The sequence below is a fragment of the Drosophila persimilis genome, unplaced genomic scaffold (genome assembly GCF_003286085.1).
Source record: "Drosophila persimilis strain 14011-0111.01,24,50 unplaced genomic scaffold, DperRS2 tig00000000-arrow-pilon, whole genome shotgun sequence".
Taxonomy (NCBI): domain Eukaryota; kingdom Metazoa; phylum Arthropoda; class Insecta; order Diptera; family Drosophilidae; genus Drosophila; species Drosophila persimilis.
In genome coordinates, this window is record NW_020825288.1 from 5,245,383 (window position 1) to 5,264,842 (window position 19,460).

At 45.3% G+C, this 19,460-nt stretch overlaps 2 protein-coding genes across 10 annotated transcripts in view; one reads left to right on the forward strand and one right to left on the reverse strand.

Moving 5' to 3' along the window:
- Positions 1-77: 77 nt before the first annotated feature.
- Positions 78-3,406, forward strand: LOC6598759. The gene is made up of 2 exons (XM_002023757.2): positions 78-184; positions 244-3,406. The coding sequence occupies exons 1-2, from the start codon at positions 104-106 to the stop codon at positions 3,199-3,201; spliced, it is 3,039 nt and encodes a 1,012-aa protein (XP_002023793.1). The 5' UTR covers positions 78-103; the 3' UTR covers positions 3,202-3,406.
- LOC6598760 (filamin-A) overlaps positions 3,333-19,460 on the reverse strand; it is a 40,819-nt gene continuing 24,691 nt past the window's right edge. For 8 of the 9 annotated variants that reach the window (XM_026984378.1, XM_026984379.1, XM_026984380.1 and 5 more), the window contains 9 exons: positions 18,634-19,438; positions 18,118-18,570; positions 17,908-18,043; positions 14,709-14,789; positions 14,132-14,222; positions 6,532-6,672; positions 6,305-6,474; positions 4,198-6,229; positions 3,333-4,142 (listed from right to left, as the gene is read on the reverse strand). In XM_026984378.1, the coding sequence (XP_026840179.1) occupies positions 3,958-4,142; positions 4,198-6,229; positions 6,305-6,474; positions 6,532-6,672; positions 14,132-14,222; positions 14,709-14,789; positions 17,908-18,043; positions 18,118-18,570; positions 18,634-19,438 (4,094 nt within the window). In that variant the 3' untranslated portion in view covers positions 3,333-3,957. Of the gene's footprint in view, positions 4,143-4,197; positions 6,230-6,304; positions 6,475-6,531; positions 6,673-10,243; positions 10,491-14,131; positions 14,223-14,708; positions 14,790-17,907; positions 18,044-18,117; positions 18,571-18,633; positions 19,439-19,460 lie in introns of those variants that run through there. The other variant, XM_026984384.1, reaches the window with a different exon arrangement.

Below are 19,460 nucleotides of genomic sequence, written 5' to 3' on the forward strand. Positions count from 1 at the left end.
GGTAACACTGATAGCCATTTTTTTACTTCAAGCGCATCTTTTTGATTTTGTAGCGTATTTTTGTAAATTAATAATAAATTAGCAATTAGCTGCTCATGCAAACATGTCGCATGCACTATTGGACGAGCAAACCTTGGAGACACTGGCCTACGAGCGCTCCAAAAGCTGGGCCAACATGATGGAGGTAAGGCTTCTCTTTTGCAGTCCCAATGGTAGTACGAATGCTAAGCAATTTCTTTGTAGAGCTACGGGGAAATCGGCGATGGCGAAGAATTGGACTTGAGCGACATGGAGCAACTGTATAAAGACGAGGATAGAGACCCCGATGTGCAGGAGGATGAGGAGGCGGCCGAAGATGATCTAATGGAGGAGGACTTGGACATGGGAAACATAAATACAACGACAGCTATGAGCAAGGCGGAGCTGACGATCCTTTTGTGCGCGGGAGAGAACAAAGAAAAAACGGCCGAGATGGAGGAGATTCTGAACCAAACGATGCCCATTGTCCAGGAGCACAAGCGCAAGTGGAAGGCGGCCGGGCTGGACAAAATACTGGACACCTTCGATGCGCAAAAGATCGAACAACACGTGGGCCAATGGATGCGCCGAAACAATAGTCTGTGTCAGGAAAAAAGCTCCCAAAGGTACGACTTAAGGCATGACCGTTCGAATTCCGATTCCAGCGACAGCGAGTCGCTGCACTCCGTCGACACGGCCCGCTATATAATGCAGAGTCGCCAGCGTAGTACACCCATCTCCAAGATGACCAACATGAGCACAATCAAAATGTATCGCACACACTCGTGCAAGCGCGACGAGCTGCGTGCCAAGTACGCCTACGACGATGAACAGGAGCACCGCCATCACATGCAGGCTTTGCTACATCGGCGTCGTGAGAGGGAGCGGAAGCTGGCCTACCTCACCAGCAGTCCCAGGCACTTCTCCCACAGCAGCAGCAGCCGCAGCCATAACTCGCGCCACAAGAATCTACGCAAGCGTCGCGTTGATTCATCGTTCTTTTGTTCGCCCTCGAGCGAGGACGAGGATACCACCTTAAACGGATGCGATTGCCGATCGTGCCTAAGACGTGTGCTGACGAGAAGCGCGTATGAATACTGCTCATATCGCGGCCAGCGCGAATATCATCACCAATCAGCATCATCACGATCCATGCTCCGCATGCGCCGTCAACATAGCTTCCAGGAGGACCTGCGTCCGCGCCTCATGGAAAACGAGTGCAGCTGCTGCAACAGCGACCGACTGTGCTCCAACGTGGTGCACATTGCCAACAGCTCAACGGAGGAATGGGTTGTGGAGAACTGCAACAGTCCCGTACTCACAGAGACGCCCACCAAATGCAGCAATCGTCTGAACTGCGTGCAGAAACATTTCACTGTAAGGAAAACACCACAGACCACAGTTCGCTCCAAGTGTCGTGACCGTGGCAAGGGCCAATCCCCGCATATATTGATAAAAAAGTCAGCGTCCCATACTCCAAGGCGTCAGAGGACTCACCACAGACATTTGATTGCCAGCGACACTTCCGATGAAGACGAGCGACTGGAGCGCAGAAAACCATTGAGTGGCTCGGAGGGAAGGAGCACACATGCTCTAGCAATCTCATCTGCGCAAAAGGCTCCCAAGAAGAAAGCTATTTCATCAATCAAGTCGACGAGTTTGCCTCCAATCACCGAAATCGAGGCCAAGACAAAAAATGTTGAAAACGAAAGACAAGCTATCAGCGAGCTTCCCCCCAAACTTGAGATGGTAGTAAACGATTCTTCGGATGAAAAAGAATTCCTAGGTAGAAGCCGTTTTGCGAGTTTTTCGGAGCAAAAAGAGAAAAAGGTGGCCGAAAATATAAAAGCAGTAAAAAAATCGAAACAACCAATAATGTCTTCTGCAGAAAAGGCGCCGAAGAAAAAAGCTGTATTGTCCGTCAAGTCAAAGATTTTGCCTCCAATCAGCGAAGACGAAGATGTAGCAAAGTCTGTGAAAGGACTGACGCCTGACGTTGGCAGGATCAAGAGCGTTTCTTCGGAAGATGAATTAAAAAAGAAGAGGCCAGCCGTCCTCTCAACAAAGGCCACAGATATCCCAGAAGAAATTGTCCCCAATAATGAGCCTTGTACAAATGGTACAGCAATGACCGGCTCTGAAGGAGCCAAGAAGATCGGAAAAACGCCCAAGCAAAAGCGATTGAAACCCAAATCTGCCGCCAAGAAGAAAGACAATTCAAAGTCTGCTGTAAGTCTGCCTCGAATCAGCGAGGAAGTGGTTCATTCGCCTGATTCCCAATTCCCATCCAATGAACAACCGCTAAAGATACCAGTTATAAAACTGAAGCGATGTTCCGCGCTAAAGAATGCCGAAGCAGCCAGTGCCGACCACTCTGATGAAGATATAAAACTGAAGAGAAATGGCCAAAATACGACGACATTAAATGACACGGAAGAGGAGATGGAGCACGTCCTGGCCTTGTCCAAGGAAACATATAGAAAGGAGCAGTTGAAGCGCCGAGCAGACCAAAAGACCAAGGCGAACCTGCAATCCACAGATCAGACAAAAAAGTCTCCATTGCAGTCACTCTTCCACAATAACAGCGTGGCCTGTAACTCCACCGCCCTGGCCAATGATACGGCCTGTACTCGGGCTCTTTCCAACAAACCGAGAGTTAAAAAGCGCTCTGACGTGAGCAGCTCAGAGCAGAAGGCGAAAGTCGACACAATTATTGTACTTAATTCATCAACGGAGAACTCCGAAGCGGCGGGAGCAAACGAAGCGGGCGGTGAGGCTGACTGTACTGTGGTGACATCCACAACCAGCTGTGAGACAAAAGAGGCAAAGCCGCCGCTTAAAATCACCAAGAGGGGCATACTGCTGCACAGCAGCTCCTCATCCGGAACGGGCAAGTTTAATCTCACCGAGCTGGACCTTGGGCGGATCATTGGAGAGCGGCGGGCCAAAAAGTATCTCAAGTACCACATTGGCACTCGAAGCTTCGACAGCCGCCACTCGGTTTATTATCGCCCTACTCCCAAGCTGGCGGCTGCTCTGAGTGCCAGCCCGGACATTGCCCAGACTCTGGTGCATGATTTAAATACCTCCACTTCCTCTTGCTCCAGCGAAGACGACATCTTTGAGCACATTCAGCGTTATGGTGAAGTGTACAGTGTTCTGGGGGATCCCACAGACGATTGATGCGCCAGTTATAAATATAAGCTTACATATACCGTTACCTTAATCATTTGTTTGTAACAATTGTTCTTTAGTTCGTATTTGGGGGTGTTTTCAAAACATCCATGAAGAAAGTAGGGAAAAATATTTTTAGATTTTGTTTGATTTATTTCACGTAAATTACATGTCGATAGGTGATAATAAAAAACATAATACGTCATAATCATAATAATCCATCATAAATGTTTTCTTAAGTATTAAATAATTGTTTAAGAGATTTATTCGCATTGCAATAGTAGTACTGTAACTTCTTGTGTGCCCAAAAATTGTGTCTGAATATCCTTTTCATTTCCTTTTCTCATTTAGTTAGCGAGTAGTTTTATTAAATCAATCTGTATTGAGCTTTGCTTTGCTTATTGCTCAGTCGATGTATTCACAAGAAAACATAAACAAGTTAAATAAAATTTAAGGTAAGATTTATAAGGTGAAAAATGGCGCGTTTTACCTTCTCGAGTCGAAACAAAAACGAAAAAAAAAAACAGAAGCTGCTTCTTTCATGTATATACAAATAACAAAAAAACTTACCTAATATAAGTAGAGCGATAAAGCCAAGAAATTAAAATTAAACAAAGAGAAATTACATAAGATGAAAACAAGAATAAAAACACACACGAATTTTGACCCTGGAACATGCGGATGCGGTACATAATAAAGCGCCCACAGACACGATACACGGAGAGGCATATATCCTACACATACATATATGCCGCCTGGCTAGATCTAGACATCGATCTGGAATGGGGAGCCGGGTATATGCTCCTCGCCCCATTTGATCAGCAGCACATATTGTCCGCGATCGCGCACCAGATACTGCACATTGTAGTTGTTGTGGCCAGCATGCTTGACGTGGAACTCCTCGCAGGGTCCCTTCGGTCCGTACATGCCGACGTACAAGATGTTGTTTCCTAGAGAAGGTTGGTTAGTGTCAAGGATGACTGATTGACTGAACAAATCACTTACCCGCATCGGTGGCACAGATGCTAAACTGATTCTGCTTGCCAATGTAGGCCCGGTTCAGGCCCATGCCCTTGGGCACCACCTTGCTGGCATCGGACTTGAAGTTGGGCAGATGGACGCCGGTGTTCTTGCCACCCTTGGCCACCTTCTGCACAGTCTCGAGGATGACGGTCGACGTCTCCTGGGCACCCTCGTCGGCCAGCTTATCGCCAACGGCATCCACCTTGAATGGCGATCCAACAATATGCACGTTGTTGTATTTGACCGTGATGTAGTGCTCGCCGGGCAGCAGGGGAGTGTAGCGGACCTTGTAGCCCTCCTCGACCTCTGTGCAGTCCATGGCCACCTTGGAGGGGCCATCGATGGAGACGTGGAGCGTGCCAACGCCGGCGTTGCAGGTGTTGATAATGAAATCGGCCTTGTGTCCAGTCTTGACCTCTTCCAGGCCGTTGCCGGTGGCATGGACAGCTGCTGGGTCAGCCACATTCTTGCCGACCTTGATTCTGAAGGGGGAGTCGGGTATGTGGACGCCGTTGAACTTGACGTGGATGGCATGGATACCGTTCTCGCGTGGATAGAAGCGCACCGAGGTCATCTCGCTGTCGATCGCCTGGATGAAGCAATCGTCGTCGGTGCCGGATGGCGCCACAATTCTGGCATCCAGATCGCCCTTGGCTCCGTTCTTGCGTACCATAAACTGGTAGGGGGCATCCGCCTGGATGTTACCCTGCGGGAACTGCTGCACCTCGAGCTTGTGGGCATCCCCCGCATCCGGAGAGACGTACACCTTGAAGGGTGAGTCGGGTATGTGGCGATCGTTGAACTTAAGCCCAACGCGGTACTCTCCCGGCTCGGTGACCTTGTACGAGACATCGCAGCTGCCGTCCTTGCGATCCTTGAACTCGATGTCTGCCTTGCTGGGACCCTCCACGGAGATGGCCAGAGAGCCACCGCCCGCCTCGCGGGTCCACACATTGAACTCGGCTGCCTCCCCGACGACGCCGCGCTCCAGGCCGGAGCCTCCGGCCTTCACCAAATGGCTGCCGGAGTCGCGCAGGGGACCGACAGTGAACTGGAAGGGGGAGCCGGGTATGTGCATCTCGGAGTAGCGCACCGAGACGGTGTGCACGCCCAGCTCCTTGGGCACAAAGTGCACCGAGTAGAGGCCGTCCTCGATCTCCTGGATCTCGGCATCCTCGGTGACGTTGCTGGGCGAGGTGACGCAGGCGGCCAGATCGAACGAGGTAATGCCGGGCATCTTGAACGTCAGCTTGCACTGGCTGCCGATCTCCGTGATAGGCACGGCGTCGCGCTCCCGCTGAATCTTCTCCCGCTTCCGGTTGCTGCCCTCACCGGCCACCTTGACGGTGAAGGGTGATCCTTCCACGTGATGATCGGCGAACTTCAGATTGACAATATAGTAGCCTGGCTCGGTGGGCTTGTACGAGATGTTTAGGGTGCCATCGTCCTTGTCCGTGCATTGGATCTCGGCCTTGCTGGGACCCTCGATCGAGACGGAGAGACCGCCGAAGCCGGCGTTGCGGGTGTCCACCGAGAAGATGTTGTCCGCGTGCGTTTGGCCCTCCTTGAGCCCGGCTCCGCTCACGTTGACCTTCTTGGCATCTCCCACCTCGCGCTCACAGACAGTGACCTTGAAGGGCGAGTTGCTGATGTGCTTGCCCAGGCGCTTCACCGAGACCAGATGCTCGCCGGTCTCGCGGGGCGTGAACGAAATGCCAATGTTGCCGGTGGGCATGCGCTTGAGGAAGCACGGCTCCTCCAGGCCGCTGGGCGCCTGTATGGAGGCGTTCAGGGCGCGCAGATCATCGTCGGTGATGTCGCCGGGCATGGTCACCTCCGAGCAAGAGCCCACCGAGATCTGGTTGCGCTTGCGACCCTCGCCGGTGATCTTGGCAAAGTACGGGGATCCCTTGATATGCCTGTCGCCGAAGCGAACCGACACCTGGTACTCGCCCGGCGCTGTGGGCAGGTATTGCACCGATACAGTGCCGTCTTTGTTGTCATGGTAGTTGATCTGCAAAATAGAATCCACTCGATATAGCCTCTATCTCTAAATAGCCATCGCACAAGGAACTTATCGCGAACTTACAACTGCCTTGCTGGGTCCCTCGACGGCCATGGTCAGGCCACCGGCGCTGGCTCCCTTGGTCGAGATGGTGAAGTTGGCGGGTTCGCCAGTGATGCCGTGGGTCAGGCCCGGTCCGTAGGCCGTCACATAGCCAGAGGTGATCGAATCGACGTGGAATTTGAAGGGAGAACCTGTCGGAAACCCCGGACATCAGCAAATGCACATTCATGTGGCATCGATTCACTTACCTTGGACGGGTTCTCCATTGTATTTGACGACCAGCTCGTGGGAGCCCTCTTCGCGGGGGTCGTACTTCACCGAGACGGTTCCATCACGGTTGTCCTGGATAACGGGTTTGTCTACCTTACCGCTTGGCATTTTGACTTCAGCTGCAAGTAGAAGGCACACGGAAGATCAGCAATTGCTCACTGGAAAAGTACAGTGCACACCCCCAGGGACTATGGAAACACCCTCTATTTGGATGTGTTTATAAACGCAAAATGATGTCACCGAAAACAGATAGTATCTCTTCGGATGGTATTCTGCGTGGGCGTTGGAAGAAATCATAATTTCGTTTTTATGTTCTAATTTGCGTGCCATTTTTTATTCCACAGAATCTATTTTTGATCTCCACACCACATACAGAACACACACAGAGCACAGATCTAAAGATCGAAGATGTCGCACGGAAAAGTAAATTAATTGCACCAAATGTTTCTGCCAAAGATTCCATAGATTTTGAAAAGTTTTTTGCTCGAACAGGATCGTATAACTAATAAATTCTCTCGTATTTTTATGTCGAATATATTTCATTCAATTAACACATACTTTATCGCCCACGAATGTATTGCCTGTTGGGTTTTTTTATTGGGTGATGGCTGAGTATCCTTTTGCGAATATCCTTGGTGTTTTGGGGCAGCCCGTGGTAAAAATTCACTTCTCCACTGAACGAATGCTTTGCATCGACTGAGGGGCCAGTAATCTTGTGGCTTTCCAAAGAAATTTCCCTCAACGCCTACAATTGCTTTTATACTTTCCCACGCCGTCAGGCGCGCAGAGCGACAACAACATCGTTCCCGAATCTCTTGGAGGTCAAATATAGGACACACACTTTACGCTTTCCCATCGGTTCTATATACATACATAGTTGGGCTATACATATGTAGGTGGATCTCCGCTCCCTCTTCCTGTATATGCCACACAAAATGCATAAAGCTATACTATTTATGTGTCCAATATCTGGCCACATATGCTGGAGACATACCTAATGGAGCACGTGCCCAAAAATTCGATTTAAATTTTGATCTTTTTATAAAAACTCGGGGTGCGTATTTTTAGGATATGCAGCAGGGAATATTCATATACACAGCATTCCCATGAGTTTTTCCGTCTGTCAAAACATCATCTCTTATATACAACAATGAACGGGGATTGGATGAAGATGTTGACAAGAAATTCATCCAATTCCCACGGAGAGATAAACAAAATAAATGAAGACACACTAGTGGATGGTATAGAATCATCTGAATCATCCGAAACTGCTCTTTAGAAACGCGTATCTATTTATTATCAAATAATTTATGCCGAAAGTATAAAATTTTCAGTTAATTATAGACAGACATGTCATATGCTTGCCAGTTCATAAGATCATTAGCATAAATTTGAAATTTATTAAAAGGACATTTAATTTCGGAAAATACGATGTCAAAATCATCATAAATATATTATGCTAGGCCTTCCAATTCCCACTTGCCACTTTTGTATAAGCTAAATTGCCCTGATCTGATCCATCCAGAATTAATGCTTATACTCGCACATACATATCTTCGGCTAGCCGCCACATGCCACACATGACGAGTAGGACGGCGACGAGTCCAAACAAAACAAAGGCGGTAGTAAACAGAGATAAATCAGAGGAGCGTGTCGCGTGCCCAGTCCAATATTTAGGCCAAGATACTTTTCAAAATAAACTTATCAACGGGGAAAACAAGCAAAAACCCCCCAAACAATGGGGGCCTGCCAGCAGAGAATTCCTAAAACCGCGCCTCTGAAATGAATGATGGCAAAATATATAGCCAACTTATGCGCTGACAAAAAGCAGGCATACTATTTAATAAAGAATTTAAGGGGTAAATAATTTACATTATTAGCGATGATCTTTCATCTTATGTGGCCCAGATACGAGTCCTCTAATGCACCCTACACCTTCTATAAAACCATTATTCACTTCATAAACGAACCAACAGCCGCTTTCAGCTGTTCGAATTCTTGACTTTAATGACATGTAAAATTCAAAAAAGCAACTCGAACAACATGTTCTAATAGAATTTCTTGCAAATTAACGATAAAATATTGTGTCGAGTGCGGGCGTTTGATGGAAGCCAGAGAGAAGAGAACTCTTCATAAAAAATGCGCAAGAAATTGAACGAATTAAAAAGTGGCTGCCAAGAACACTATGTCCACAGTTCTCTGTGTGTTTGTGTGTGTATATCCTCTTGAAAAAAAAGAAAATTTGGATTATTTATGTTTGAACATTTGCTGCTGTCCGTCGGTCTCCGATCTCCGACCTCCTGTTTCTCCCCTTTCGGGCCAATATCACCTGCCAGCGCCGCCCATTGAAGCATGAGAAACGACTGGGACGCAGACGGGGACGCAGACGGAGACAGAGATGAGGGGGGCAGGCATCTTTGGCATCTAATGGACGCTGGCAATACAAATGAAAGATTTAATGACTCTCAGGCCGCTCTGGGCAGGCCCAGACATGCGAAGGGTCTAGCGGGAGTGGACACTCGCAGAAGTGTGATTTCGATATCTCAACGAAACTTTGCCATTGGCGAAAAGTGAAAAAAAAACACAAATTTATACACTAGTCAGCATAGAAGAGCAAGGAAATAGTGCATCGTTTAGCAAATCTTTTGATTATTCCAAAGACAATAGATATACATAAGAGTCTAACCTCTAGAGCCACTTTCAAAAGCCACGCTGAAAAAATCGTGTACCATCTTACTATGTAATTTGTATTGTCTGTGAATGTACCAGAGAAAGATTATAAAAAATCCTCTGTACTAGTAACTGGGAACCTACTTTCAATAGACAGTGTTGCATTGCTTATGTGCAATATACGGATTTCCTATTAGGATACGGGAAAATATATAAAATATTGAGGTTAAAAGTCAAGTCAAGTGAAGAAGAACATCCGCCTTATTTAGATGATCTTTCAGTGAATACAACAGCTATATAAATCGTCAGAGAGTACAATTCTATGTCTTTATCCGGCTATAAGAACTATCGTCCTTTCTCTTGAGGGCCGCCGGACGAATGTCTCCGCCAAAGTATCTTTCCCTTTGTACTGTACCCTAAAAGTTGAGTAAATCAAAAACCTCTATCCCTATATCCCCTGTTGGACAGTGTATGCTATCATAGTGGCGCATACGAGTAGAACGGCAACCATTGAGAAATCGCATGTGCGAGAGCCAAACGAATTTTACGCTTTGTTGCACTTTCTGATAATAAATCATAGAAAATAATTCGCAGACAAATGGCTTGGATTGCCTTGGGTTGGGTGCCTAGATGGGGACACACACACACACAGGCGTACAGTCGGGGGACTTTTGGGTAATAATTCAAATTTCTTTGCACTGTCAACCGGACGGCCCTCCGTTCGTGTGGGGCCTGACTGCGTGGCGCTTGATTTCAATTGAATTGAAAATCTGAATGCGAATTTGGTGTCAGTTTTGTCATTAACACAAATGAAACATTCTTTGGGCTTTAGTCAGGAGTGCACGGCATGTGTGACATTATGGCATTATGGACGTCATTTCGCTTGGCAAACTATCAAGAATAAAAGGTCTCTCTCGGCGCTTCCAGATTGTGATTGAGATTGAAGCTCTGCTGAACATCAATGTCCACACAGAGTATCGGTAAGGTAATTGCTGTCTTTTGTCTGTCCGGGGGATTTACCTTGATGTGTTATAATTGAAAACGATGATTTGAAATTCAATGGCAGAAAATCACAACCATTTATGCCCTCGTTCTGCGGTATGCTCGTTTCATTGAAGTACACGTGTATCCGTTCCGGATGATCGAACTCGGAGACGGTCACTTTGTAGTATTGCGGTCGGAAGAAGTAGGAGTGGTCTGCCCAGGTGGCTAGCGGCGCTGCTGCTTTCTCCGACAACCAACTGAAGTGCATTTTTCCGTAATTCGATTAATTTTTTTAGAGTTTCAATTGGGAAACCACACACAAAATCGATAATCGATAATCGCACGCACGTCCGATGTTTTATATTGAAATAAAGACACTTAAAATTTAGAACAATTTAATTTAACAACGAAAGAACTGCTTGTTTTTACTCTGGTCCAGGCGGTTCTAGGTCCAGCAGCAAGGATATGCCTCAATACCCGAAACTCAAACTCAACAAAAAGGAATCAATGTGGCACAGGCATGTCCTTGCTGACCAGAACCGGAACCAGAACCAGAACAGAGGACACTCAAGATGGGAATTTCAAATGGTACAGATCGGACACTCACACTTTTGGCAAATCGAACTACGAATTGGTTATATAATTGTTAAATATTGTAAAATCTTAATGGCTCTCTGTAAATGTAAATGTCTTTTGGCTGAATGTCCTGCACTGGCCGGGAGAGACAGAGTAAGAGAGAGTGAGAGTGAGAGGAGAGGAGGGTCCTTAACCGGTAGTAATCGATTGCAATGCACTTGAATTATTCTTGCTTAATTATTTGATGTTTTTTTTTGTATGTCATTTGGTTGCGAACGTTTTATTTTGTTAATTGCGAGCGACGGTTTCTAGGTCCACGCGTCTCCACGTCCCGATTTCGAGTGAGCATCGACAGTTCCAAATCGAAATTAAGGCCAAAATATAAAATCACATCGGCTCCTACCCGCAAAGATGCGCCTGCTGCTGTGGGCCAGAAGCAGCGCAGCAGCAGCAGCACACATACACTCTCAGACACAGTGGTGGATTCTCGAAAGTATGGCCGCCATCATAAGGCTAGCCCCGAGCCAATGAACGGCATATAAAAGATAAAAAGATGGAAAATTGGAAATATTTGCTGTGCGGACCGAATCTATGATTCCCCCGCCAAGAGGTTGTCACTGTGTGAGTGTGTCTCTGGTATGTATGCATATAATTTCTATATACTGGCAATAACATAAACCGCATACTGGTATTGGTATGAGATTCAAACAGTTGCCATTTCGAATTTTTCGAACAACGAAAGGTGCAAATCGGACTTCGGGTCAAAAGCATATTACACATAGATAGAGATTCTGAGATTTAGAGATTCTTTGCCGGGGAGATTGAGATTCCATGTGTGCGTAGAATGATCGTCAGGGCAGTCACAAATTTATTACTTATTGCAGCAAAAATGACAGGGAATTTATTAATATTTTACCATTAAAGAGACGGCGAAAATGTTTAAAAATAAAACGAACAAACATATAGATAATTCTATATTTTATTTTATTGGCGTGAAAGCACAGATATTCGACCATAAAACCGATAGAACACAAATACAGTCTGCGCTGGTATGCCAAAAATGTTTTAATCATTTTGTTCCTACATACTATATCTATATCCACATGTATCTATATCTATATCTGTATTATATCATTTTAATCGATTTCCCCAGAGTTGCTAGGTTGGAAAATATTGTGTCCACAACGCACTTTTTCCCCCCAAAAAATGTACTTATGCAATGAATTCTGGCAATTGGAAATCAATTTGCTGCCATTGAGAATGTGAATCGTGTGCCCCAATGGATGCGACACCGCTCTCTAGCAATCGAATGGGATCTGGGATCTCTTCTATGAATCACACAGATCGATCGATTCATGACAAATCCAAATGTACATGAGAAAATGCAAATATTTAAGTGGAAATTAATTTTGTTTTTGATAGGCAAGCAAAAGGTCTCTAGCTTTTCTACAAGCACAAAGGCAGCGTTCTTAAGGTGATAATAATTCTCAGAAAACTAAGGGTTACCTATTGAGAGCTCTCAGGGGACGACCTACAACCTGGAATTCGTGCCAGGCGTATGAATGAGTCGATTGCTTAGCATTACTATAGATATTATGTGTCGTAAACAAGATTCGAATCTTAAAGATGAATCCCAACCTTGCGGGATAGTCCACAGTCCTGAATTATATTTATATTAGATTACGAAGTATTCTTTTTGTTAAGCCTTTATAATAGCTGTGCCCAAATGAAGATCTTCTATTAAAAAATGACCATAAAGAATTTAGTTCGAATGTATATTTTAACAGGATTAAATATGAACCCCCTTAACAAGAACTATGTATTAACTTTCTCTAGCATCTCGAAATACGACTCCATACAAATCCACCAACATATTGTGTTTTTTGTCTATAGCTGGCAATTATTATATATAGTTTGTGGCTCCCTCGTTTGACGGGGCAATGAAAAATCAATGCAACAAATGCGCAACAAATCTATGTCGTTTGGCCAAAACGAATCATTTACAATAAACCATCTTCAAAGCAAATGGAGCGCGACACTGAACCAAAACCAAGACCAAAGCCACACCGCAACGCATCGCAGTGCAGCGCCACAGCTCCTCCCACAACTACCAGTGTGATGGGCGGACACTTGACTCAGATCCATTGAGAAGATCATAGATCCGAGTGCCACCAAATGAAACGTGGCGCGCCTTCTGATCTTAATGATGATGTCTCGGCCAGGCCAACAGGAGCCAGGTCTCTCCTCCGAGTGCCTCCGGGCCGTCCACTCGGCCTAGCCATGCGACGAAAATGTTTGAATATTGCATGGAAGCGTGAAAAATCGAACAAATGTCTACGCTACTCAGTGCAGAGTATAAACAGCAGAATGCTGTTCATTGATTTGCAGCCAGAGAGTGGAAATCGCACATTAATCATTCGGGAAATGTTCATTAAATTGTGGTCGGACACTTTGCAACCCGTAAATCGCTCCTCAGCCCCAAACATGGCCAAATAAATTTAGGTAATTACAGGCCATACATATATGCATGTTAAATACCCAATTATTGTTCCACGAGTCACGAGTGTGCGGCCGCAGTCAATGAACGCCGCGGAATGGAAAACAAAAGAAAGCCCCGCCAAGAAATCAAGTGAAAATATCGCATGCACAAATTGCAGCCAAAATATGAGGGCGAGACCCCCCAAACTGTCGCCACAGGCGCATTGTCTAATTAAGTTGTCGCCTGTCAACGTTTAGCCTGATAACCCGTCAGTCAGTCCGACAGTCAGTCAGTGAGCTAGCCGTCTCCGGCCCGACCCGTCATCCGTTCTGGCCTCTGTCCGGGGGGCGTTGCCACTTGTCCATTGTGTCTCATCTAAATGCGGCGCCGCCCCGAGCACAACATTTCGATGGAAAATGCACAGATATATTCTGGTATTTATGTATATTTCTGTGTATAAATTTTAGAGATTTACGACACCTTGGCTGGTCCCAAATATTTTGGTCTGACAATAGCCGCCCGCCCCTGTCATCATTCAGTTTTTTGGTGAGCTACATTTTGCAATTATTAGAGATATGAGCAGCCCGCTTTAATGGCGCATAAATGTTTTTTAGATTAAACAAATAAACTGCTTTGCGAGTAGATTCTAGTTTAATTAATTAATCTAGTTTAAAATATATGCACAAGAAACGCACAAGCATGGCGACGTATGCTTGTGCGTTTCTTGTGCGCCTTTCACAAACAATTTACTTTTCTCACGATTTGATCTTGTTTCTGTTTTGTATTTTTATACGACTCTGCACCACAGTCGACCCAAGTCTACAGTATTTTCTTTGTTATGTTTGGGGAACTGTGGGGACTGTACGCACCTGTGACGTTGCCGCCTGTTGTGGGTAGTGGCAATTTCTCAAAGGCAACACTTCGGTAGGAGGTCTCGGATTTTCCGTTGACAAGTTCACTCTGGAAAAAAAATTTCAATATGGAATTATGTTCGAAAATATTTTTTAAAATATCCCTATCGTTTCTTGAAATAATTTTCACCTTTTCGTTGTGTTTGAAATATTAGCAGTTGAAAGGCACAATTTTAAATTGTTTTAACTAGTTTAAATATAACCTGTCTGTGTTTAAATTTTAAAATATTTTCAAATATCAGAAAAGCAAAAAAAAAAAAAATTTCTACAATTTTGTTAAAAAAAAAAATAGAATAAAAAACCTTAAAAACGTGAAAAACTAAGTTATGTTTTTAGATGTTTTTTTTAGTTTAACATACAAACATTATAATTTTTTAAATTTATTCGGTGGAAAAATAATCTTCAAAAATATATTCTCTATTCTAGATGTTCATTATTTTTGTTATTTTCATAAAAAAACTATTTTTGTATAATTTTTTTAAAGTTAAATTTAAATTAAAAGTTACTGTGTAGTACGTTTTTCCAATCCACTTACTTGAGTTGTTTTCTGAACCACTTTGGTTGTGTGCTCCTCGATGTATTCGCTGTGCGAATATTCCTCGATGCTTTCGACAGCCTGAGGTCAATGGAAATAAATTGAAAATTAGGAAGGCACAAAAATATTTCACTGGGGAAAATCCAGAACAAATAAAACAACACACACTCCCAGCCGAACAGTCGAGCAGTCGAACAGCCGAAAGTTGATTAGTTGGCACTCGGCTGGATCGGGGCTACTTGGAGAGCCCATCATACTGGCATACTTTGCACTTGTCTTGTGAAGAGATGTGAACAAATGTTGAGGAACTGCCGCGCCTGGTCTGCTTATTATTAATACTCGGGGCCACTGATTGATATAGGAAAACTTGAAGGTGTGAAACTATGGAACACAATACACTCCTGGCACTCAATGATTGGAGAGGAAGTGGAATTGATTGATGCGGACACGATTGTGCAAAAGAATTTCCACAATTGCAGCTGTTACATAAGCACTCAATAACGAATGCCAGCCAATACGTACATATTTATATACGAGTATGTACATATGGGTATTTGTATATCGAAATCATTTCGTGCTGGCCTGGTATCCGTGGCCAAATCGGAAAAAGTCAAAGATACAAATCGCTATAAAATATTTGGGCTATTAATAAGAAAGTACGCCAATGCACGGCCAATCAATAGACCAGCAAGGAAAATCGAATCGAATCGAATCGCCAGCGGGCGGCGACAGTTGTTCCTTCGTCTTCTGCGTATAGTATTTTCCTCTATCCGCATAGTATCTACTCGTCCAAGTATGTGGCACACACACACGCCTGTGGAATATCCCTAGATGCCCCCTAGAGACTGTAGTCACAATCAAATCGAAATCTTTTGCACCGTTTTCTGCACCTTCCAGTTGCCGCTGCGGAACGATCACACGTCGACGACGAATACAGGACAATCTCTGACTAACAATCGGTGGATCGGCTAGCTGGTGGCACTACTAGTGGCACCGCCCGTCTTGACTAGTCTCGTCTTCTTCTTGCCCCGTCTTTATGGCAGCAGAAATCAGCACAGTCCCACTTTGCGCCATATTCATTATAATTTCGTTTTCTTATTTTAATTACTTGCGAATTTTGTGTGTTGGCCGCAGCACAAATTCATTTTCATATGCACTCGCCGTGCAATACGGCGTGGCGTATACGTGATTTTGTTGCAACCTGCGGAAAGAACAGCCACACGGAACATGCTGAATCAGAATGGGTTGTCATCATGGCCCCTCCTCTATAAACAACAGTGGCGTAGACGGAAGCGTGTTTGTTGGGGTAATTTCATGTGTCAAGTGTTAATGTTTTTCAATTTTCGGCTATACGCTATATCTAAACTATTGGTTCCCAAAATGGTAGACTTGTGAAACCTTCTGGGAGCGGAATGAAATGACAGATATTAGGAGATCCTTTCGTTCTTAAGCCTGCCCATCCTTTATAAATATATGTATGGATGACATTTCCCTACGAGTTTGTAATGCAGTCCAGGATTTCTCTTTTTTGAATGGTAAATGTTCCCCTCTTTGTCAATCCTCTGGCTACGCGTGTGATACTTTTTGTATATATTTTATATACTTAAATTCAAAATGTTATGTCGAAATTCCTCCATTGGAATGGACTCCCCTCATTTGGTTGTCCGTGCGGATTTCATAATTCAATTAATGTTTCTTCTTTTTTGGCCTAAACAACGTGTTAATTTATGTTCTATTTTTAATGTTTAAAAAGAGCTTGTCTGCTTTCATTCAACTTCGATATGTCTTGAGAGGAGAGGTGCCATAAATAGCATTTGGGGTTTTTCTTCGGCACGGTGTGGCGTGCGTCGGATCACGTAGATAATGAAGTTGCTGCTGTCAGTCTCTCCCTTAACAAAGTGGGGGAAAATGTGGACAAAATTAATTTTACAGCCGGCTAATTGTGCATATCTGTTAAACATAAATTTTGCGCGAAAACAACAGACAACTCAATTAATCTTTGGGTTCGACCACAGGAAATGTATTTCATTTTGGGCAATATGCCCGAAAGTGTCGGCTCGACTCTGGCCGACTCTTTCAATCCAATCCCCAATGATGTGCATTGTTGTTGGGCCCTGTCAGGTCCCATGATTCTGGCTATGTATTTATGAGGTTTCATTTCTCAACCTGTCAACATGAGCGACACGTGAATGGACTCGACACTCTACATACTTACAATCCCCCGTTGCCCGCTCCCCGTTTCCTATTTCCCTCCCACGCTGAAAGATACAATTTTTTAAGCAAGTGCAAAGTATATGCTGCAAGTGGGGTTAGGAAAATTGTTGTTAAATTAGCAATTATTCAAAGATTAATTAATACTTTTTTGCAAAATATGTGGTGCTCAAGCGAGTGGTTCTACGAGTATTCAGTATTTTTGTCTGGAACTGTTTTGTTTTTTTTTCTCGTGTTAAGTGCATTCAATAGTCAATTACAAAATACAATTACACAGTCAATCAATCAGTCACACACAAACAACTTACATAGACTAAGGGCTGGCTGGCTGACAAACAAAAGAAGCATTAAACAATTGAATTGAATAATTTGTTCATTAAATGCATAATATGTAAAACAAAGCGCAATTTGCAATTTAGCATAGCAGAAATAATTTTGAGAACGAAATAATTTTCATGCAATTAATTTTAGAATTTCTTTGCGAAGAGATTTCTTTTTTTGTTTTTAAATTTTGTATTCTACTATTTTCTTTTAGGTTTTTTTTTGTTTGTTTTCTATTTTTTATTTGTTGTTGTCATGTTTTACAATGTTGCACTTAAATCGTACTCTTTGTTTTCCTCTCTTTGCCTGGGCTTGAGCTCTCTTAATCGTATGTAAAAATTGTTTGCGTGTTTTTCTTTTCTTTCTGTTTGAGGGAATTTTTAACAAATATATATCCAAACAATTTGCTTGGGGGTGTGGTGTGGGGCGGGGGATGCACGAACACACAAACACAAAAAAATGACTAGGACATTATGTATACATTGATGACGTATTGTATCTATAGATCTACGAGTATATGTGACTAGAGAAACGATTCGACGATATATAGATAAACTTTATAATAATTGCTAATTTTCAACAGTTCCCAGCTTGACTAGATCTGGCTCTGGCTTTGACTGTGTCTGGTTTTAGAGTGTTTTAAATGATGTTTTGATGTTCAGGCTACCTTGATGGAGAAGCTGCCGTTGGGTATGTCTTTGCCGCCGAACTTCACATTGATGTCGTAGTCCCCGGGATCGTTCAGGGCGTACAGTATATCGAAGAAGCCGTCCTTCTCGACCACATCAATGCCCACGATTTCGCTAAATCGAAATAATCCAATCGAATGTGTTAAAGAACTTAGGCTCGTAGAGGTGGGGTGGGGGATTCTTCTTACCTGCCCTCCTTGTTGGTGATCTTACAGGTGACGGCCCCATTGCCGGCCTCCCGTGCATCCACCTTCAGGTGCGACTGACTGCCCGAGGGCTGTATCTTGGGCGCCTGCTCCACCAGCTTGCACTTCTTGGCCTCGCCGGTGGGGAATGCTTCGAGTTTGAAGGGCGAGCCCTCGATCTCCTTGTCGCCGTACTTGATGCTGCACTGATAGGTGCCGCATTCGTCGGGCACAAACGACACCACATAGGTGCCAGTGGCCACCTCCTCCAGGCGTGGCTGCATGGGCTTGCCCTTGGGATTCTTGATGGCCACATTGATGTCCGCCTGGCCGGCCTGCTTTGTGTCGATCTCGAATTCGGCGGGCAGCGAGGCGGGTGTCTTCTTCTTCTCATTGACACCCTTCACCTTGACCTTGGTGGCCTCCGACTTGGGGAAGACTGTCATCACAAATGGACTGAGTGGAGATGGAAGATTGAGATGGGGATGGGGTACGAGGCAGGGATCATGATGGACTCACCTGCATGGCACCTCCACCTCGGAGAACTTCACCTGGCACGTGAGCACAGAGCCCGCCTTTGGCGGGACATAGTGGACCGCGTAAATGCAATTGCCCTTGTCCTCGACGCGCAGATTGTCAACGGGTATGCCCTCGGAGTTGGTCAGCTTGACGGCGATGCGGCCAGGACCAGCCTCGCCCACATCCACATTGAAGAAGGTCGGCACACTCTCGCGCACCTGGCCGTGCTCGATGCCCGGCCCGTACACCTTCACCTTGCTGGGATCGACGGTCTCCTCGACGAGCACGCGGAACGGCGAGCCGGGTATGTGCTTGTCCGCAAATCGAATGGTGATGTCGTACTCCCCCGGATCGGTGGCCAAGTAGTCCACATCGCAGCTGCCGTCGCGATTGTCCGTGCAGGTCATCTTTGCCTCGGAGGGCCCCTCAATGGCCAGCGACAGGCCGCCGTTGCCGGCGCCCTTGGTCTCCACGGTGAACTTGTTCTTCTGGTTGGTCAGACCCTTCTCCAAACCCGGGCCGTAGGCCTTGCAGCGCGCCGGATCACAGCCGCTCTTCACATTCACCACGAAGGGGGAGCCCGGCACTGGTATGTTGTCGTACATCAGCTCAATGGTGTGGCGACCAGCCTCGAAGGGCGTGTACATGATGCGGAAGATGTCGTCGGTGGGTCCCTGGACGATCTTGCTCGGCAGCACATGGCCCATGGGATCGAAAATGGCGCAGGACAGCTTTCCAGAGTCAATGTTGCTGCCCACCTTGCTCATGTCCACCATAAAGTCTGTGGCGGCATTCATGATGACACCTGATCGGAATACAGAATTAAG

What these genes read in the sequence shown, in the direction of transcription:
- LOC6598759 (XM_002023757.2), top strand. Translation starts at nt 104, where the DNA reads ATGTCGCATGCACTATTGGACGAGCAAACCTTGGAGACACTGGCCTAC. An exon ending in GCTGGGCCAACATGATGGAG is followed by an intron (nt 185 to 243) that starts GTAAGGCTTCTC and finishes ATTTCTTTGTAG; the next exon opens with AGCTACGGGGAAATCGGCGA.